The sequence below is a fragment of the Lepidothrix coronata genome, unplaced genomic scaffold (genome assembly GCF_001604755.1).
Source record: "Lepidothrix coronata isolate B3197 unplaced genomic scaffold, Lepidothrix_coronata-1.0 Scaffold8, whole genome shotgun sequence".
Classification (NCBI taxonomy): Eukaryota; Metazoa; Chordata; class Aves; order Passeriformes; family Pipridae; genus Lepidothrix; species Lepidothrix coronata.
This window is the reverse complement of record NW_016690188.1, coordinates 5,491,084-5,512,591: the sequence shown is the minus strand read 5'-3', so window position 1 is coordinate 5,512,591 and position 21,508 is coordinate 5,491,084. Positions and strand designations below refer to the sequence as shown.

At 54.6% G+C, this 21,508-nt stretch overlaps 2 protein-coding genes across 2 annotated transcripts in view; both read left to right on the top strand.

Annotated features, from left to right (window-relative positions):
- Positions 1–9,216: 9,216 nt before the first annotated feature.
- LOC108509840 (actin cytoskeleton-regulatory complex protein pan-1-like) lies at positions 9,217–10,053 on the top strand. The gene has a single exon (XM_017839439.1). The coding sequence runs from the start codon at positions 9,217–9,219 to the stop codon at positions 10,051–10,053; it is 837 nt and encodes a 278-aa protein (XP_017694928.1).
- The window catches only part of TRIM8 (tripartite motif containing 8), a 30,727-nt gene continuing 19,174 nt past the window's right edge, over positions 9,956–21,508 (top strand). The window contains exons 1-2 of the mRNA XM_017804130.1: positions 9,956–11,062; positions 11,350–12,005. Of these exons, the coding sequence (XP_017659619.1) occupies positions 11,436–12,005 (570 nt within the window). The 5' untranslated portion in view covers positions 9,956–11,062; positions 11,350–11,435. The remainder of the gene's footprint in view (positions 11,063–11,349; positions 12,006–21,508) is intronic.

Genomic DNA, 21,508 nt, shown 5'->3' with positions numbered 1-21,508 from the left:
GTCAGTCAGTTGGGTTCTCCAGCAAGGTTATTTACGGAGGCAGCGGTTTAGGGGGTGAGAGGCCACCTACAGCTGTTCCATTGGCAAAGATCCCCTGTGCCTCTTGCCTTCCCAGTTCTTAAAGCATGTGCAAGCACAGGGTCACCCCTTTAGCACATCCCAGCAATGACGGCAGAGCTGGGACCAGCAAGGGACCCCACAGCTCACATAGTGCTGGGAACCCTCATCGCCGGCCGCTCGGTTGATTTAATCAATGAATTAAACCATCCACTTTTCCCATTCCTGGGGTGGCCAGGCAGCACCCTCTTTGCAACACTGCATCCCAGCTGATTTCTCTGTGCAGCCCCAAATCCAGAGGAGATGGGGTGTCCCTGGAGCTGCGGCACCATGGGGTGCCCCTCTCTCGCTGACACCCTTCTCCTCGAACCCCACCGCCGGCATGGCCATGCCCAGCTCCAGGAGCCTCACTGCTCTGCCTCCACCCCAGCCAAAAGCACCTTCGGGCACTGAATTTAATTAAGGTTTCTGAAAAGCAGTGTCTGGGAGCCCCTCCTGGATCTGCGGCTCTGAACTTCATTAGGAGCGGTTTGTTGCTAATAATGCCGGCAGCTTCTCTAATTAATAATGGAAGGGCTGTGAGCAGATGCCAAGCCAGGAGAGGGAAGGGATTTGTTTGTTTATTTCTCTCCTCTCTTGGTGTTTTTTTTCTGGAGTGTGAAGGGAGGGCTGGGGCTCATTTCCCTTCTGAAAAGTGAATGGTGGTGCCTGGGAACCTCAGTGGTGAAGAGGGTGCACCTGTGAAGCAGGAGAGGAGATGGGATGGGATGAGAGATGGGGCCCCATGGGTGGAACAAAGGAGCATCCCCCAAGGCAAGGGGCTCCCACTCCCGTGGTGCTCCCTTACCACCCAGGACAGAGTCAACATGGGCACTGGTTGTGCTGAACTTGGGCACCCAGGGATGGTTCTGACTCCCAAGCCCCCTCCCAAAGCATCACCGCCACAGCATGTCTCTTCCCATGGCATGTCCCCATCCCACAGCATGTTGCCCAGCTTATGGCAGGAGGGTGCAGATATGGGAAGGAGGGGTTTTCCATGCTTTAGCCCCCAGGACCACAAATATGTGTCATGCAGCACCCAGAAACGTGGGTTTGCAGGGGATCAGCACACTAGGTCCCTTTGGATTTTTCTTTCTCCGCTCTTTCTACCTTGTTTCTTTCCTGCTTGCTCTCTTGCCCAGCTGGCACAGTCACCTGTGGCAGCACCTCAGTGCAGAGGAAAGGCTCCCAACACAACCCGGTGTGCAGGACCTAACACATTAACACCCCCGGCTCCTGAGAGGGGCCCAAAGCAGCCAGGCTGGGCTGGGCCCTGCTGCTCCTTCTGGCACAGGACAAGCACCCTCAGTTCCACAGCTGAGCTTCGGTGACACCAGGCAGCCAGCAAGCATCCTTGCTCCACTGCTAGTCACAGCCTCACCTTCTGATGCAGGAAACCAGGACCTGGCAGAAGTGGGAAAAGACTGTAGGGAAGCCTCCTGCATGCCCCAGCTCCCTACCTGGATGTCCATGGTGTGTCCAGAAGTTCCAGCTTCTCCAAATAGCTTTCGGAGCAACTGTTCCTGCTGTCAGGCAGAGTTTGCATCAGAGAAAAAAATGGCTTTACCTTTCCTGACATCTCATCACTCACATTAACTGCAGCAGCATTTAGACAGGCCCCCGTGGCTCAGCTAGAGTGGCCTCAGTGAAGGCTCTGTCTCCTTGGTCCTCCACCACTCACCTGCTACAGGGATGCACTGCCTGTGGGCGTGTTTCAGGCAGCAGCCATTGCCACAGTGGCTTTCCAAAAAATAGTACTTCAGGTTCAGATTTGTTTTTCCAAGGGGAGGAGTACTTTTAATGTCCTTTCCTATCATTCACATTTCCTCAAACTTTCCACACTCCAGGACACAAACCATAACCCTCTGGAGGGCAGCAAGCAAGGTTGCCCCACACTGGAGATGCTCCTGCTGCAGGAGATGGAGTACCTGCTCCAGAAGGACTGGACAGCAGGAGGCAAAGGAAAAAGCATGGTTGGATATAAAAAAATCTCCAGGAGTTCCAAGGCCAAGGCGACCTGGGAGACCCAGCTTCCCACCCGGGCTGGGACCATCCTTGTCTGCTTAATGCACAAATCCCTTCTCTGGCTCTTAAAAACACTGGAGCAAGCACAACGCTGTGGCACCTCATACTTCCCGCTTGCTTTTTGAATGGGAAAATTATCTGAAGCTTGGAGCAGAGGGGGAAAAATAAAGGCAACAGGGGCTCAGGAGTGGAGGGGCAGCTGGGCTGTGTGACGGGGAGCATCCCTGGGGTGCGGGGTGGCGTGGCAGCCTGCCCAGCCCTGGCACAGCCAGCCGAACAATAATGTGAGGCGTCAGGAACACGCTCGGCAGTGGGAATCCCAGTCCTTGCCTTAAAAGGAGATTTCGGGGAATGATTTTATTGGAAAATTGTTTTCTGATTATTCAGCTTGTTGAACGTTTCATTTCATTATTTGCAACACAACGGGAGGGGGGTTTCAGCTGCACAGGAACAGCAATGGCCAGGGATGTTTCCGTGGATTTCTTGTCCAGAAGAGCCCATTAAATCATCGCGTTTAACCTCCCGTGTTTGCAAACCAGAGAATTTCCCCAATTCCCCTCACATTGAGCCCAGTAACTTGCGTTTTTGATTCAAGCAGATAGTCCAGGACGACATCCTGTCTTGGCTCGATGACTTCAAGAGAGGAAGAATCTACCACCAACTTCCCTTGGCTGTTTGTCCTGGTGGCAAAAAAAAAAAAAAAAGCACCCATGAGACCCTGCTGTCAACTTATTTCTGATGTGGCTGCATCCTGCTTGCCTCGAGCCCCTTTCGGATGAAGGGGGATGTCCACACTGTCCCTCAGCTGGTGCCTCCCACACAGGTGTGCTCCCTGAGCCGCACGGATCGATACAGAAAAATAGCGGGATCCCCCCAGCCTGCTGTTGGCGAGCAGCTCAAGAGTTAATAAACTTCAAACAGATGTGACCAACATGTCAAGACACGAGAAGTACGTGGTATGGATGTTTATAAGTACATCGACAGAAGGCATTCATAAAAGGTTATAAACCGTGGTAATAAGCAACCCATCCACTTGTTTGGACTCTAACACTTGATTAACCATTTATTAAAAGGTGCAGTAATCATTTATAAGCCATAAGTGGGACCAAATGTAAAGTATGACTCCTTTTATGTTTATAGATGCCTCAAGAATTTCCTCTCCCTCTGTGCTGTGTTTTGGGTGGTTAAAGGCTAACCCTGGCTGCCAGGTGTCCCGGCCCCTCCTTAGTGGTGTACATGAGCTGGATTCACTCCAGGAGCCTCCCTCTTTCCCAGCACCCATGGAGGGGATGTGGGTGTCCCCACCCACCCCAGGTTTGGCAGTGCCCTGGGGTTTTGTTAATGGGGAGCTCTAGATCTATTCTGGTGAGCTCTGGGTGACCTCCACCAGCACCCAAGCATCCCTCCAGAGGCCGGCAGCAGGGAGGGATAGGCAGAGAGGTGTTTACTGCCAGCAGTGCAGTGGGCAGCACAAGGTGGTGGGCAAAAAGGGAATCCTGGCAGCTCCCCAGGGAGAGGAAGGCCATCGGTGGCTGCACAGGCGGGGGGAGCTTGGGCACTTCTCCCAGGCTTTCCTGGCACAGCCAAGCACAGGCCCTGCCACCCACAGATCCCCACTGGACCCCAAGGAGGGTCTGTGGGGGGACAGTAGGTACCGAGTGCTGAGCTAAGCAGAGTGGATTAGGGACAAGGAGACTTCAGAGCGGTTAAAACCACCTGCTTGGACACCCTGGAGCGCTGGGGTACCTGGAGAAAGGAGTAGAGTACAGAAAGAACTGGAAACCCACCCCTTGCATCCCCCTCCATGAGAGTCAAACCAAGCCCCAGGCTGCCAACACCAGGATAGGACAGAAATGCCTCTGACACAAAAGCAGCTTCATCCTTCTGTCAACAGGACCCTCCTTTTTTGTTTGCCATCAAACTCCTATCCCCAGACAGGTCATGTTTTCCTTCCTGGTGTCTTAAAGAGACCTAAACCCATAATTGCTCCCATTATACAACCAAGAGTAACAGTTTATTAGCAATGCTTCCTGACCTAATTTACATCGGTACCCTCCTGCTCTTCCCTTTACTGTGGACAAACAGACCTTTAAGCTTTTGGAGAGGAAGCTGAGCCCCAGCAGTGATGAATGCATGGGCTGAAGCTCTGGAGTGATCCCCTGCCCTCTCCTGCCTCAGTTTCCCCTGGCTGAACCAAACTGGAACTCAGTGGTGCCACTGGGCTTTGGGGCTTCGGGTTTGAGGGTCACACGGGGCACAGCAGCATTGAATGTTCTGCCCTTCAAAGGAAAGCCCAGCAGCTGCCTGTTGGGGGAGAGTTAGCATGTGTGTGGCACTGAGTCATTTGGTTGCAGCCAAATTTAATTGCAGGGAGCATGCAGGAAAGGAAGAGGAAGGCTGAGAAATTGCTCTGGAGTGGAGATTGCAAAGGTTGCACCTTGATCTGGGCAGGGACCAAAGGGGCCTTCTTGTGGGAGGGTGACTGAACCGAACTGCAGATGGGAATGGTGGGATCATATCCTGCTTCCACCCTGTCTCCCATGATCAGATTTGGGGATGGCGTTTTCACATCCCCAAGCTCATTGGTGGGCTGGCAGCACTAAGGAGCTCCGTTTTTCCCTCAGGGAGATGCCCCACTATGGTGTGGGATGCTGTGCCAGAGCTTGATGCACTGGGGAAAGGGCTGGTGCAGAGACAGAACCAGGGCCTCTGGTAGCCACAGGCTTGGAGCAAAGGGCTGCTGCTTTCTGCCCTGGCCGTGGGGATGGAGAGGGGTGCATGTGTGTGTCTCTGCACCTAGAGGACAGTGACACAGCAGAGCGAGAGCCCTGTGGCAGGAGGGCTTGCATGGCCACCTGGGAGGCTGTAAATCTCAGCCTCACCACTACAACACACATCAGATTGGAAATGCCTCGAAGAGTGACTTTTCTACCTGTGAACAGCCTGGGCTTAGGGCAGTGCCAGCCTGGATGGACTGTAGGAGCAGCTGGAGGAATTCACTCCCAGCATCACCTTGCCTTGCCCCGACAACCTGTGGTGGGAGACCCGTCAAGCTGAGGTTTGCCAGAATTTGCTACTGTCCCTTCCTGACTCCACTAAGATGAATGCCTTTTAGCCCTGGCCAGTATATTTTTTAGACCACAGTGGTGAGGCTACCCCATAGCTCTGCCGAGGAATAAAAAATGCCGGGCAAACCCCAGGGATGGTGGCTCCCTTGGATGCTCTCACCATCCGTCCACTGTTAAAGGCTGCCCACTGGCAGCCTGACTCTGGCAGCACCTCTCCAACTGGCAGCAGAAGGTAAAATGAGACCAAGCTGCATTTTTTCCCTTTGTGCCCCTGGGCAAACTTTTACAGCTTTTTTGCCAGGTCCCATCCCCCGGGTGTCAGTGGAAGGAGCTGCCCCAGCGGGAGGAAGAGCGGAGGAGTCCGTCTGGACACCAGACTCCATTGTGCTCAGAAAAAAAACCAAAAAATAAAGAAAATTGTGCTGGATTTTTTTGTTTGGTTGTTTGGGGGTTTTTTTTAATATATATGGAGGTTTTGTGGCTTTGACGCAGTTTCCTGAAAATCCTGCCTCATCCTGCCAGGGACTGAGCAAATGCACATCCCAGCCCTCGGCGGTGGGGGAGAGAAGGAGGAGAAGCCAGAGAGGGAGAGAAGAAAGCCTTTGCCAAACTGGCCTGACCAGAATGTGACACAAGAGCAGGAAATGAGTCACTCCGGCAGGGCAGCTGCTCCCAGGCATTTGCATAGAAAGAAACCCCACCAGGCAAGGAACCGCACCGGCCCTCGGCCTCGTCCGGCTCCCTGTGCTCCAGTCCCGCAGCTGCCGGACTTGCTCTGCACTCACCGGCACCCATCAGCACCAGCCAAGGCAGAGAGCCCTGAAGCACCATTCCTGCCTGGTGGCTGGCTGTGTACCCCTGGATTTGGCCATTCAACCTCAGATTGGGTTATTCCACCCTGGATTTGCCAAAGGGGAGCTCCACTCCATTGCTACCCCATGCAGTTCCCCTTGGCTGGCCTTCAATATCCACTTTGGTCCATGCTTTAGGCTTGGGGAGGAAGGGAGAAAACCCAGCATTGTAGCCCAAGAGGAGCCTCAGTTGAGCACCCATTGCACAAGGGTAAAGCTCTCCCATGGGGCCAACAAGGGCATCACAATCCCTGCATCCAGCGCACCATTCCAGCCCTGTTCCCAGCTGCTACTATCAAATATGGGTGCCATTGGATCCCAGCACCTGGGGGGCTGGGAACCTGCTTTGTGTGCTGTGGGGACCAAACTGAACACCCAGCTCCTGGTCCCTTTTTATTAATGTCAGAGGACAGGAGGTTTCCCCTGCAGATGCACCACACATTCATCTTCTCCCAGTGGGTACCAGGCCAGAGCAGGCAGGTGACAATGAGGGAGGGACAAGTGTGACACCATGGGATGGATGGGCACAAGTGGTGCATGTTGGTGGTGTGCCCTGGGCTGGCTCAGGGGGTGACCAGCCATGGGAACCTCTGTGCTGTGCCTCCTCCATGGGGCTCTTTCCCTCCTCCTCCACCCCAACCAGGAATGGGAGATAGCCACAAGCAGACAGATTTAGTGCTGCAAAACAGGCTACTGCCACCCTGCACATTCTTTACATCCTTAAACTCAGTCTTCAGTGAAAGCCTTCAGTGCATTAATCACATGGAGGAGGGTGGAGGGAGCTTTCTCCATCACACTAAGCCACCTCACCAGGCTGACATGGAAGGGGGACAGAAGGGCAGTGATGGCTGTTCTCTGACTGGTTAATTGAGTTATAAATGACCCGAGAAGCACAGCACTTTGTATTACTTTTGGAGGGCTCCAGCCCTCTGGGGAAGGCATGGGGCTGTGTGCCAGAGCCTTCAGGAGTGTTCCTGGGATGGGGTGGTGGCAGGCAGGGATGGAGTCACTTCAACAGCAAACTGCTCTGTAAATCTCTGCGAGCATCCTCCCTCTCCCATCAGCTCAGGAGGGTCCAAAGCCCTAAATACCAATCTGGTCTCTCCAGGGCAGGGCTACGGTCTGCCAAAGTGAGACCACTGAGGAGGGAGAATGATGGCCTGGCAGTGCCTGGAAAAACCAAGGCTTGGGAGGGTTGAGGGATGCACACCAGGACTCAGCTACAAACCACCTCTGTGGCTCCTTGGTGTGGGCTGGGGCACCCACATGAGGCTGGATCCTGGTAGAGGAGAGGCTATAAAGCACAGGTAGGTTTTCTGCAGCTTGCTCCTGCTGGTGTCCATCAGTCACCCAACACTGTCAGGAAGGGGTTTGAAATCTGTGTAGGCAGAGGGGGGCCTGTTTACAGCCCCCTTCCAGGCAGTTCCTGCTAGTTGTGGAAGGGCAGAAATGCCAAGCTTGGCTTTGGGGCTTCCCTTCTCCAGGCTGGGCGGGGAGATGGCATCATCCAGATGTGGGTGTGACAACAGCAGGGCCAGTGCCGATCCCAGGACAGAGGGATTCCCAGCCAAGAGTAGAGTGCATCTTTTGGCTTGACTCAGCCCCATCCCTTCCACCTTCCTCTTTTAAATACTGGTAAATACCAGCTGGCTTTCCCAGCTCACCCACAGTGGGAGCACAGGGGGCCTGAGTATCCTCTGCAGAAGAGCCATGCACTGGCCAAGATGGGAATGGTGGCTGTCACCAGGGGCTGTCTGGTACTGCCTGTGTTTATAAAGAAGTGAGAGTCATGAATAGTTTTACACTGACTTTTTGAGGAGAGGTTTGCCTCCGCACGAGCTCAGCCAGTCAGCTGCGGTTCTGACATATCTCATGCCGCCCTGCCCAGCTCCCTCCACTCCTGGCTGCCGGACAGCCTGTAAAACCCCGGAGGAGAGGTACAGCCCACGGGCTTTGAGGCCTGGCAGAGGAATTACATGTCAAACCGCTCCCTTTTCAGGAACTGGTGCTTGAGCTCCAGGAGCTGGGGGATGGCTGTGTGGGCATGGAGGGGAGTGGCCGAGGGGTGATATGGTGTGAGCCCCAGTGCCTGAGCGGTACCCATCACTGTCTCCTTATCACAGTGCCTCTTGGCAGGAGCCTGTGCGCAGGGGATTCCTGTAAAAGACAGTGTGGAAAGACCTGGATAACCCACACAATGGGAATGGTGCTCATCCCTCTCGCAAGCTGCTCCAGATGGTCCAAGGCACTGGGGGTATAGGGTGCTATAGTAGATACATATAGTTAGATCAACACTTTGAGGCCACAGTGGGAGAATTCCTGATAAATGCCCCCAGAAGCAAATTGCTATCAGTCAGCATCACCCAGGGGTCAGGTTGGGGCCAGATCCTGAAGCCACTGACTAAGCCTTTGCCCCCTTGTCACTCCACCATAAACCTTGACTGTGGACCCCAAGCATTTTTGGGTGTAAATACTCTGTTTCAAGCCATTTGTGGCTCTCTTGCCAGTGGGAAATGGATTTACACCAGCAATGTGCTTTATTCCCAGTGGCCTGGCACATATGGCAGGGGTTAGATATACAGTGTCCTGCAAAACAGCTGCGGAAACATTTGGTGGGAGAGCTGTTGACAGAGACACCTCTGTGCCCTGAGCTCTGGTGGGAGGTGCTGGGGCTGCCGGTTTGGCAAAGACCCCGGGGGACAAATGGCTGTTGCTCTGCACAGGGAGGAAACACACCTGAAATGGCTCCGTGCAAAGTAACAGCCCATACAGGGGCCAGCCAAGAGGGCACAGGAAGCTCTTGAGGGCACTTATCACAGAACCACAAAATATTCTGAGTTGGAAGGGAGCCACAGGGATCATCAAGTCCAACTCCTGGCCCTGCACAGAACCATCCCCAAGAGTCTCACCATGTGTCTGAGAGCATTGTCCAAATACTTCTTGAACCGTGTCGGACTTGGTGCTGTGACCACTTCACAGTGCTCAACCACCCTCTGAGTGAAAAACCTTTTCCCGATATGTAACCAAAACCTCCCCTGACACAGCTTCAGGCCATTCCCTCGGGTCCTGTCACCGGTCGCCAGAGAGAAGAGATCGGTGCCTGGCCCTCCACTTCCCCTCGCGAGGAAGTTGTAGGTTGCGATGAGGAATGGTACCCAGCGCCAGCTGTGACCCAGATGTGCGCTGGTTCCAGGGCTGGCACCCCGAGCAACCCTGGTCGCGCAGGGGTGCCGGTGGCCAGAAGGGACATCCCAAACCCGGGCTCCCGTGAGGCAGCGGCGAAGGGGCGCGCAGCACCCAAGACCGCGTCGGGCCCCACCGCCGGCCGTGTCCCCTTTACGGTGGCGCGGCCCCGGGGCGGGGCGGGGGTGGTGCCCGGTGACGCGCGGGGCGGTCCCACGGCCGGGGCGGGGCTGTTCCCGCCGCAGCGCAGCGGCAGCGGCAGCTCCGAGGCGGCGGCAGCGGCAGCGTCCGGTGGGACCTACCGGCACCGGCGCCTCCGCTCCGCCCGCCCACCCCGGCCGCCTCCCGAGCGGGGCGGCCCCTCGGCGCGCCGGGGCGTGGCGCGCCCGTCCGTGCCCCCCTTCCCCCGGTTGATCGATCCCTCGCGGCCGCCGCCCCCATGGCCGCCCCGCCCGCCCCCCGCCGCCGCCCCGGCCCCCAGCGCCGGGGCTGAGCCCGGCAGCCTCCCAGGCGCCGCCCCCGCTTCCCCTCCCCGCTGCGAGGATCCGCGCTCCCGCCCGCCTCGCTCCTCGTTCCCCCCCCCCGGCCGCGGCCGCCTCCCCGGGGGCGGCGGGAGGAAGCCGGGGCGTGGGGCTCCGGCGCCCAGGGCGACCCCAAGATGGCTGGAGGCGGCGGGGGCGGGCGCGGGGGGCTGTGCTGATCGGCCCCGCCGGGACGGGACAGGACGGCTCGGCTCGGACTCGCCTGGCCCCGCAGCCCCTCCGCAGAGCCTCGCCGGGCGGGCAGGCGGGCAGGGGAGGCGGTTCCCGGGAGCGGGGTTGTTCCGGTGACTTTATTTATAATTTTTTTTAAAGAAAACCTTTTTTTTTTTTTTTTTAATTTCTTTTTATTTTATTTTTAACGCGCCCCCGGTCTCCGCTCTCCAGCCGGGCAGCTCAAGATGGCTGAGAGCTGACTCGGCTCTCCCGGAACCGCTCGCTCCGGCCGCTCCTCCCGGCTGCCCGCCGCCGCCTCTCTCCTTCCCGGCGGGGCCGCGCCGGGGAAGGCACCGCTCCGCCGGCGGCTCGGGTACCGTCCCCGCGTCCCAGCGCATTGTTGCCGTCGGGGGCTTGCGACCCCCCGCCTGGCCATGAGAGCGGGCTAGGTCGGACCCTCCCGGGCGCCCTTTTTTTTCCCCAGCCCCGGTGGGAAGTGGGAGCAGGTTGATTTGGGGTCCGCGGGGCTCAGATCCCCCCGTTGCAAAGCCCGTCCCCTCTCCCATCCCTCTCCGGGAGCGTCGGAGGAGCTGGGCGGGCTGTGCTTGGCTGGGGTTTGCTCTGAATGACCGAGCTCTCCCATTCAAGACCTCGCAATCTCGAAGCAGGCGAGAGGGCTTTTTTTCTTCTCCTTTTTTTTTTTTCTGTCTTATCTTTTTTTTTTCCCCCTTCCTTTTTTTCCTGCTGCTCCTCCGATTTAGAAGCAAATCTCGGGGGCCGCGGAGAGAATTCGTTTTTCCGCCATCGTCATCGTCGCTATTATTATTATTATTTTTTTTTTAATCTTCCTCCTTTTCCCATTTTGGATCTTAACCCTTTGATCTGTTTCCTTTAAAAGACTCTGATTCCCAACTCCCATCAGGGGAAGAGGGAGGAGAAATCCAGGGGAGAAAAAAAAGCCCGAGCGAGTCGGTGCCCTGAGCTGTTGGCCAGGTTTGGTGGGGGACAAAAGTCCCCTTAAAATATTGAATGTCAGTTGCAAACCTAAGAAAAGAAAAATCTGATCTGGAGCGCTAAATTTAGGAGCTTTATATGGAACTTGGACTCTGCTGCTGGATTTTGTATGGATTTTTTTCAACCTTTGGTAAGTTTCGATTCACCTTCTGGGGTAAAAAGGAGCAAATGGCTTTTAGGGGTGGTTAGGACTTTAGGCTGTAAGTCCAACAAGATCGTGTTGGGGTTTTTTAACCGTTTGTGTTGTTTTTTTAACAAAGCGACAGGGACGTCGCATTTTCTTGCCGGATATTCCTAGAGTGCTGCTCTGTGGTTTATTTTATCCCTGATTTTAAAATCTGCTGCGGTTTATTATTTATGGCGCGTGCTGCGGGGAGGGGGGAGCCTGTCCGTTCACCCTCAGCCTTCCCCTTGCAGGGAGGACAGACCCCAGCGTCCGCCCCTAGACCGCACTGAGCGACCGAAGTGGCTCGGGGGAAGTGTCACCAGAGCTGTCGGCAGAGATGGCCGAGAATTGGAAGAACTGCTTCGAAGAGGAGCTCATCTGCCCCATTTGTCTTCACGTCTTTGTGGAGCCAGTCCAGCTGCCCTGCAAGCACAACTTCTGCCGAGGCTGCATCGGGGAGGCGTGGGCCAAGGAGTCGGGCTTGGTGCGGTGCCCGGAGTGCAACCAGGCCTACAACCAAAAGCCCAACCTGGAGAAGAACCTGAAGCTCACCAACATTGTGGAGAAGTTCAACTCCCTCAACCTGGAGAAGCCCCCCTCAGTCCTGCACTGCGTCTTCTGCCGCCGGGGCCCACCGCTGCCTGCACAGAAGATCTGTTTGAGGTGCGAGGCTCCATGCTGCCAGTCCCATGTCCAGACCCACCTTCAGCAGCCCTCCACGGCCCGGGGGCATCTCCTGGTGGAGGCAGAGGACGTGCGGGCCTGGAGCTGCCCCCAGCACAACGCCTACCGGCTGTACCACTGTGAGGCCGAGCAGGTGGCCGTCTGCCAGTTCTGCTGCTACTACAGCGGGGCCCACCAGGGACACTCGGTGTGCGACGTGGAGATCCGCCGCAATGAGATCCGGGTGAGTCGGACTGTTCTGGACACCCGGGTTTGCCCAGCCCAGGGGCATCCGGCTACCCTCTCCCCTGCCGAGTCTGCTCTCCTGTGCTTGTGTAGGACCTACACAAAACCCACCCTGGCATTGCTCCTCCTCCACCCGGTCCCCCCACGGCAGACATGTTAGGTGGCCTCCCCAGCCAAGCAGTGACAGAGCCTATGGGTGCCAGGAGGGCTCCCCAGGGAAGGGGATCTGCGGCAGGAGGCCTTTGTGGCTGTTGAGCTGTAGGACCTACAGCCGCTTGGGTCTGGGCTATGCAGTGAAGGGTTGAGGTCCTGGGCCAGGGGGGTCTGGAGGGGTCATCTCCCAGGGTCCTGCTGGGCTGTGCAGCCGTTTGGAGGAAGGCAGAGGAGCTGCCTGCATCTGAGGTCAAGTCGCCTCGAAATTGGGCTTCCTGGGAGGACAAAGCGGCCGCAGGAGCGGACCCCGTCCATTGTAAGGCCTGTGAATGTCAAACTGCCTGCTCTTCCCACCGCCTCCCACTGGGGCCGGTGGCTGCCATCCCCTTCCCCCCGGCAATGGAAGAGCTTCGTGTCAGAGACCCATGACGTCTCACTGATAGAGATTCAAGCTTGAGGTTTGGACAAATAATGGGGTTTTTATTAGGGGGCACAGGGCTGCACCTCCTCCCTTGAACAGCATGGGCCGTAGTGCTGGATTTGAGGGAAAGCGAGTCTGTGTTTTGCTTATGGCAAGGCCATCTGGCAGGAGCTTTCACCCCTGGCTCCCCACCCTCCAGTTCCTGGCGGGCATTTACCAGCCCTGCAGGCAGCCCTGCCATGACCCCACTACCACCTTCCCCCTGTCCAGGGTTGCCCCTCCTCTCCCTCTCTGACCCTTCAAAAGAGGCCCGGCGCTTGTCTGCCGAATAAATATTTAACAATGAATTGAATGGTGATTACTGTAAAATGGGGATGATTTCCTGTGTATTTTAATGTTGCCAAAATGAGTCACCATTTAGCAATAAAAAAAAAAAAAGAAGAAGTCATAAATAAAAATTGCAGTATAATTACTTTCCAATTGGATGGCCAGGCCTGGAAGTGGGGCGGGGGGGGCGGCAGCTCTGTGCAGAGGAGCCAGCCTGAGCTCACAGGAAGGTTATTTTCTTCTCCAGGTTTTTTGGGGGAAAACCAGAGACCTCCACAGAGATGCCAGCAGCTCCGCCACACACGCTGGAAGGGGAAAGACCCAGTCAGGCTTTTGGAGAAGCGCTTTTCTGCTTCTATTTATAGGGAGTCATTTTGGTTTCCCTCTGCCAGGGTGGGGAGCCACCTCGGGAGGGCTGCGCGGTGCTGGGATGGGGCTCGCATGTGCATCTCCCAGGAGCTTTAGCCAGGGACCAAAACTATTTTTCCAGGTCCTTTTCCAGGACACTTCGATCTCATCTGTTCCCGATCTTGCAGCGTGGCTTTTTTTTTTTGTTGCTGCTGCCGTTGTTATGGCTGGATATTCGCCGCTTCTTGCGGATGCACACTGCTAATGACCTGGCAGAAAGCTGCCACCAGCTAGACTGGATTTTGGCCCTGGCTTGAAATTTTAGGATATGTGGCCAGACACCAAAAGTGTCGGGCAGCTGTATTGTAGAGCCGCAGAATTATTTTGTGACCTTGGCCAAATCCCTCGGTACCTCCATCGCCACGTTATCTTAATTTCCTTTCTCTGTGATGATAAACTTGTCTCTTCCCGCTGGGCGCGTGGCTCGGTTGGGTGCTCGGAGTCTGGGGCAGTGAAGGACAACACGAAGCTGGGGGACCACGCGTCCAAAGGATCCCCCCTGTAGTTGAAGCAGTTCTTCCATGAAGCAGCTAGAGTAGGGTTGATCCCCTGGGAAAATCACCCAGCAGGTTGCCAGCCCTTGCTCCATGGCCTTGGCCAGGTCTCTGGGTGAAAGCCACCCCTTGCCAGCCAGCAAGGAAGGTGGCCTCGTCGGCTCCCGAATTAGGGTGCGTGAGCTCAGCTGGTGACAGTTTCCCGCCTGCGGGAGCCAGGCCCGGGATTCCTGGCTGCTTGCTCACCCTGCGGCAGCGGTGAGCCACACTTGGAGCATCCCGGGAAAGAAGGGCTGGGGCTGGGGGTCAGATGAGTAACACTGGGCTTGGGAGGTCCGGGGGAGGCCCCATTGTGAGAGGTTTGTTCCATGTGTGGCTTGCGTTCGGAAAGCCGTTAATTGAGAAATGAGTCAAAGTTGGGAGGCTCAGAGCCCTGTCCTTGGTGCAGGGGACTTGCCAGCATGGGGGTTGCAACATCAACCTGGTGTGGTGGTGGTGGCCCCCATAGCCCGGAGGAGGGACCGGAGCCTGCAAACATTCTCCCTATAAACTCTCCTTTTTAGCATTTATTCCTCTGGCTGTGCTGCCAGATGTCTCAAAGGGCACCTTACCCCCAGTTACAGGCTGATTTGAAGGGGAAAAGGGGCTCAGAATTCCTTGGGGACAATACCAGCGCTTTGTCAGCTGTGAGCTGGCAGTTAGGGCAAGAGTGCTCATGCTGGGGGAAAGAGGCTGTAGGCAGGAGGTGTCTGCGGGAGGAAAGAGGGTGTCTGTGCAGGGTTTGCCTGAAGCAGAGGCGTGCGCTTGGTGGGTTTGGGGGAAGGACCCTGCTCAGCGTTAGGCACTGCACAAACCCGCAGAGCTCTGGCTCAGAATTAGTTGAACTCCACGGTGCAACCGTAATACAAACAGTAAATAAAATATGTGGTTAATCTTTCTTTCGTGGGCGTATAAAGTGCTTACCTCCCCTTCCCCCCGTGAGATGTTTTCTCCTTTGTTTCCTGTTTTTGTAGTGCTTAAAGAGAAGAGGGGGGGAAAGCCAACAACGTGCTCTTTTTTTTTCTTTTCTTTTTTTTACTTCTTGTCATTTTGTCTGTGTCAAGGTCTCAAAACGAAACATTTTTTCTTCCATCTTTGCCTTTGCTGCACCAGCCACGTGCCTCCTGCCTGCATGGGGGAATCTGCTTTTAGGGTTGAAAAAGAAAGTTGCTCCAGCTTGAGATTGATGTGTTGTTTTTTTTGTTTCACTCCCATCCAGAAAGGGGAAAAATACATTGCCAGGATTGGAGCATGGGTCAGCAGGCAGAGAAAGGGACTCACTTGCAGAGTATTACCATGTTTGCCTGTCTTTGTGTGGTGCAGGGTTGATTGAGGCCAGGTACATCAGAGCTTGTTTAAGGTTGTCCCAGCTGCCTGTCCTTCGCTGGAGGTGCCACCAGTGGAAAGGGACTTGGGTAGAGGGGTTCTTCTACTGCTTCTGTTTTGTTTCAGGGGAAGGAGATAGATTTCCCCATGACTTAGCTTGCAGTACGTTTTTTGGAAATTGGGAGAAATCCCTTCACACATTCTGAGGATCTCTTGTGGTTTGAACATTAAGAGGGAGAAAATGTGCTGTGGTGCTGAAACCTGCAGGAAAACATTGGGGATCCTCCTGCAGGTGTGTAGGAGCAGCACCCAGCAGTGGCCATGTTGGACCCTGCTAGCTGCACACTTACAGACGCTTCCTCCCCAGTGCCCATTCAGCAAATCCAGGGGGACAGGGACTGGGCTGCTGAGTCCATCTGCAACTCTGTGGATTTGGGCTTACTTTCTTGGCAGCACCCCACATAAGGCCAGCTCACGTGCTTTCTAAATTATGAGAAAGAGGAGAGGTGAGCACTTGGTAGGAGCACAGGAAGAGATGAATCCCAAGTCAGTACCAGAAACTCAGGTTCTTTGCCAGCGTTGGCCACCAGTGAGTCCCATTGCATCCCCATGCTGCCATCTGTGCCCAGGACGTTTTGCTGAGACCTAGGGAGCCCCACTGGTGGGGAGGCTGGGATCAGCTCCACTGCCAGGCTTCAGGCATGAGCTGCTGTAGGTTGTTTTACTCCGAAACAGGTTTGGTAACTTGTGATGGACTGGATTTTTACAGGCTTACTTATTTTCCAGATGACTTGTTTATGAGGAGCGCGGCACGCAGCTCACTGGAGGCATTGTGAGTGCAAGTGCCCGAGTGCTTGAGTGTTAATTTAGCTCTTGTGACTGTAGATGGTGTGGGCTGGTGCCTGGCGGGTGTTCGCTGTGGCACTCTTTGAGCATACCTGGTCCCCAGACAATTTTTGCAGTAGGTCCTATAAAGCTGGAGTTGGGCAGCTTCTCCCTGCACCCTCCATCTGAACTTCCACCAGCACCCCAGAGCTGAACCGCCAGCCCAACCCAGGGGTTAGGTCAGCCTAACCCAGGTCTCTCCCTCTCCTGACTTTGTCCATTCCCTGATTCGTGCTCAGGGGCCTCAGGAGTCTGGCACTATGCTCCTAAATGTGACTGATCATTGTGCCCTGGGATGCTGTCAGTTGGTCAAGCTGCCATCATAAGCATTGACTTCTTGGGCCTTGGGCAGTGGCACAAATCCCAGCACCCACCTAGTCTGGCTTCCTAGCTCTGTGCCACTCACCACCATTGATCTGTCAAGCTTTGCTGTGCTGTGTTGTCAGGGGCAGCATATTTCAACCGATATTTTGAACCCATACCAGCCTGTGCTGCCCTAGAGAGGTCTTGGGGGGGGGCTGAGCCACCCTGCTGCAAACCCCTCTGGGTTTGCTGGCCAAGCAGCAGTGGGTATCTTGGCAGTCCCAGATCTTTGGCTGAACTGGAACAGTCTCCTGCCTCCCTGGGGTTTGGATTAAGGGCTTTTCTCCGCTGCTTTCCTGCTAAGCTTGAGCATTTTCCTTGCCCTTAGCCCATCAGGTTGCCAGCGGTTGCTCCAGACCTGCAGCTGCAAGTCTTCTGTGCAGAGTAAATCCAAGAAGTGACAGCAGAGATGGAGGATGCCGGAAGGCAGCCTGGTGGGTTTGGGTGGGAGGGAGAAGGCTTGCATGGAGGGGACAGCTTTGGTAAAGGAGTAGGACAGGGGCTGCAGTGAAGAGTGCTCTCTTCCCATGGGGGATAATGCAGTGTGGATGGGTACTCTTGAAATGGGAGGTGGAAGGAAGATAGGGAAAGAGAGGTTCATCTGAGGACCTTGAGTTGCTTTGCAAGGAAAAGGAAGAAAATATAGCCCAGGCTTACCCCCCCTGTGGTATATAGGGGTTGTCTGTACTTTACAGGTGGGTATGTCTAGGCACAGGCTTGCCCACCCTTGCCAGGCAGCCTTGGCCTAGAGCTTTTTTCACCTGGAAGATATCCCCAGGTGGTGACTTTGAATGAGCCCCTGAAATTGGGCTGTTGTGGTCTGGTCTCTGAACCAGGAGGTGCAAGCCCAGCTTTTGCTGGTGATGGGGGCATAATAGACCCTTGTTTAATCTAAATCCAACCTGTGATATTTATGTGAGCATCATGCAGCTGCTGGCATGGAGGTATGCAGCATGCCACTCTCATGATCTTTCAACCTCATGAGCATGGTGGAGAGGGAAAAGTAGGAGAGACATGACCTGCAGTGTGACACCCTGGACTTCTCTCCACCTCTCACCCTTGTGCCTTGCATGTGGGAGCCTGGATGAGCCCTTCAAAGGATGTGTCAGTCCCAAGACCATCCTTCTCATCTTGTCCCCTCCCCTTGCTCCAAAAAACCACTGTCCTCAAGGTCTCCTGCATGCTCAGCCTGGCCCGGTCCTGCCCGAGCAGTGTCCATGGCCTCTCTGCTGCTCTGGTCGTTGCCTCTGGAGCCAAAGAGTTGCCTCTGTCCCCATCTGAGTCGGGGAGCCGAAGAGGGGCTGGTGAAGGGGGTGGAAGGAGAAGGCAGATTTCCATGTCTCACAAAGGGCACAAGCGATCAGATTCATGCAACTGCCCAAGAATAAAGAGGCTCTTACAGTGCTGGCTGCCCTGACCTCTCTCCTCTCTGCTCCAGAGGACAGCGTGTGACCACACAGGGATTTCTTAGCTGTACTTGGGAGGCAGGCAATGGGTTTTTTATCCCCAGATCTGTCTGCAGCTTGCCTTGCAGCATATTGGCCTATTTTTTGCTCATTACCTATCTGTTTACTGGAAATCTTGGTACATGGTGATAATTTCTTCTTTTCTTTTATTTCATTTCATGTAATTGTTTTGGTATTTTTTTTCAATCTGACACTGAAATGGGGCTGAGAGCAGCAGTGCTTCCAGAGCAGGGACAAAAGTAACCAGGAAACACAGGGCAAGAGAGGAGGGATCGACACCGAAACAATGAAATAGCCAAGCAAGGAAAGACTGAATGCTCAATAGCACAAGCCTTTGCAGAAATGCCTGGCTAGTGCAGCATTTTATAATCAGCTTCTGTGCAGGGCTGGCCTGCAACAGTAGTGTGATGGGGGAGGAATGCTTTGAATTAGTTGGATGCCAGAATTAATTCTGTCAGAATTCAAATGTACACGTATGTACGGATTTATAAATAAACACTTGGAGCTGGATTCTGCTTTGCCACACGGGCTCCGGGGCAGAAGCTGGTCTGGCCTGGCTTTTTTGCTTTTAAAAAAATAAAATGCTGTGGATCTGGGCTAGGTTCTGGTGACTTTGTCAACTTTCTGCATTTATCAATAGCCTATGGGCTGTGGAGGTGCTGATTTGGTTGGAATAAGGGGAATGGCACAGAGGAGTTGGAGCTGCTGAGCTCGTTTGCAGTGGTAGCCAATTTTCTGCAATGAACCTCTGTTTGCTGGTAGAGAAGGTGGAGCAGATGCTGGGGGACCAATGGGGAGATGTGAAATGTCCAGGATCAGGGATGTCCTTCTCTTTCCTCCACTGAAGAAGGACTGATAGAGGCATCCACTCCTTCTTTTCCCAGGAGAGCTACAGCCAGCGTGCTTGGGAATGGGAGGAAAAGATGCCTGGTTCCAAATACAGAGGGAGGGACAGTTATTTACAGGCATGAGACTGTAGATGCACGCAAAAGTTTTTACATATGTCCCCCAGATGAACTCAGGGAAGAGGCTCCCAGTCCCAAATCCTTTCTGATAAGGACAGCTTCAACCCGTTTGCACCAGGGCATCATGGTTGTCCCTCTTCTGTCTTGTGATTCTCTTGTGATGGTAACATGAGCAGAAGTTCCCAGCTCAGAGCAGCGCCCTGCCACTCTGCAGCAGTGCTGTCGATGTAACGTGCACTCGAAGTCATCCGTTTGCTGGGATAATGTACCAGAACTGTTAAAAAAAAAAATTAAACACAAATCTATTTAATTTATCTGTTTCTTCTCTTCCCCCTACCTGTCCTTTTTTCAGTTCCTTGCTGTGTGGATGCTTTGGGGGAGGGCTGTCTCTGGAGCAGGCTGGGAAGAGCCGAGCTGCGGATGGCTCCAGATGAGGCAGTTGGCAGGGAGTGACGTTCCGGATGGCTGTGTCTCTCTGAAATATGAGTAAACATTGTCAGACCAGCCGACTGTATGATCTGGGGTTTGGGGAGGGCTGATCTGCCCTTTCCTCCCTCCGCACATCCTTCCCTGTTCAGGATCCCCCATTTACTCAGCATCACCCAGTTCTCCTCTCTCTGCCTGGGTGACCTGGAAGCTTCATCCTAGAGCTGTAGCTTTGGAGAAAGGGAAAGAAAATCCCCCATGTCCTAATGGAGGCAGTGTTTTCCCTTGCCATACGACAGCTTAATCTAAACCCTCATTTGAGCCAGTTATTGTGTGGCTTTAAAACCCCATCCCCTGGAAACTAGTCTCCCACCCCCTTCCCTCCCAGTCAATCCTGGTCGGTGGAGCCAAGCTCCAGGGTTTGGTGCTTGGCCACACGCAGACACAGATCGATCACACTTGGGGGGTGGGTTGATATTTTTGTGGCAATGGTTTTTATTGCTGGTTGCGGTTGTTGGAAAGTCAGGGGGGTTGGTGTGAGCTGTAACGGGGCTTGTGCGTGTGGCAAGGGGAGAGAGAGGGTAATGTGATTGCATCCTTCTGCTCATTATCCTCCTTCTAGCAGCGGGGGTGGTGGGGCTGCATCCCTCTCCCCATCCGAATCTGTGTGGAGCTGCTGCCTCTGCGGTGGGAGCAGGTTTTCCCTGCAGGTGAACTCCTCTGCGCTCAGACAAAGGGCTGGGGGTGCCGGTGCCTCCCTTTGTTCTTTTCCTGTCCTGGTGCACCCGCCTCTGACGGCAAAAAGCCCCTTGAAGCGTGCCTCTCAAATGGATGGAGCGGAATAAATGCGCTGCGAGGTCTCTGTCCCCCTTGCAGACCCTTTGGGGACAGTGCGGGGGGGGGGTGCTGCGCTCCCCCTTCCCTCTGGTATTGTGCTAGCCCCTTAGTGATGGGGGTGGCCAGATCTGGGAGGGAATTACTGCAGCTCTCCTTCCACAGCTGCACTGTTGTGGCTGAGTGGCTGAGGCCTGCGAGCCCTGTTTCAGTCAGAGGTGGTTTGGTTGTAGGGGGTGGGCACAGGACCTGGCCCCTACAAGGGAATGGGAGCACATTTTGGAGTTATTTTCCTGCCTCTGCTTGCTGGCATCCTGCACAACAGGACATCCAGGCAGGGAACTGGAAATAGCACCTCATGTGAAGACCACTCCTTGCCAAATGCATCTCCAGAGGGTGTGAGCCCAGGAGGTAAAACCAAGGACTGTTTTCCAGTTAAGGAATTTGTAGCATTCTACTTACAACGGGGGAGAAAAAGGTCATTTTAATCTCTGCAACAGTCTAAAATCTGAGTCAGAAAGACAGAGCATTACCCTAAAGTAGAGGTAAGCAGAGGTGGGGGGACCTGCTAGGGAGTCAGGAAGTCTGTGGAAGTGTGGGACAGCAGTCCTGGAGACTGGAGCTCTTTTTGCTGATGGTGATACCTTGCAGAACATGGACCCTGCTAGTTGCACCCTTACAGGCGCTTCCTCCCAGGCTGGCTTCTGCTATGATCTGTGAACACACATGGTACTAATCCCCATTTAACAAAGTGTGTTCAGCAATCTGATAAACAATAACAAGGCAATGAGCAAAAGCTAAACCTTTCTCTATGTGTTAAAAACTGCCTGCTGGAGCCTTCCTCGGGAAATGTTCCTCTTTCCCAAAACACAAGGCCTGACTTTTTGGAGGAGAGAGATAGAGAGAGAGAGAGAGAGAGAGAGAGAGAGAAGGCATCTGAAAAGGCAGCCTTCAGGAACACAACACACTGCACCCAGTAACTGTTGACAAAGACATTTGAGGAAAACCTTGTTCTTGTTCTTCCCAAACAATAGAGGCTGGGAGTGTCTGTCAGCTTGGGTGGAAGATGGAGGTAACCATGGGAGAGGGAACCTGTGGGGCCATCTCTTGTGCCTAGTGGAGGGAGCAGGCATTAACATTTTGAAGGTCAAGCAGAAATCATGAGCTGGCCCCAAAGGCAGCTCTGCTGGCCAGCAGGTAAGGGGAAGCCACCACAGAACTGCACTAGCTGCTGGGTTCCTCTGGGTGCAATCTCTCCAGGGAATGAGGAGCTGCTGTTGTTTGTCCTTCTGCTCTAGAAAATGGCAGTGCAGTCACAGCTAGAAATGGCTTCTCTGGTTGTACCCTGCATGCTGGCACTGCTCCCTCAGTCTCTGTGCAGTTCTCAGCACATC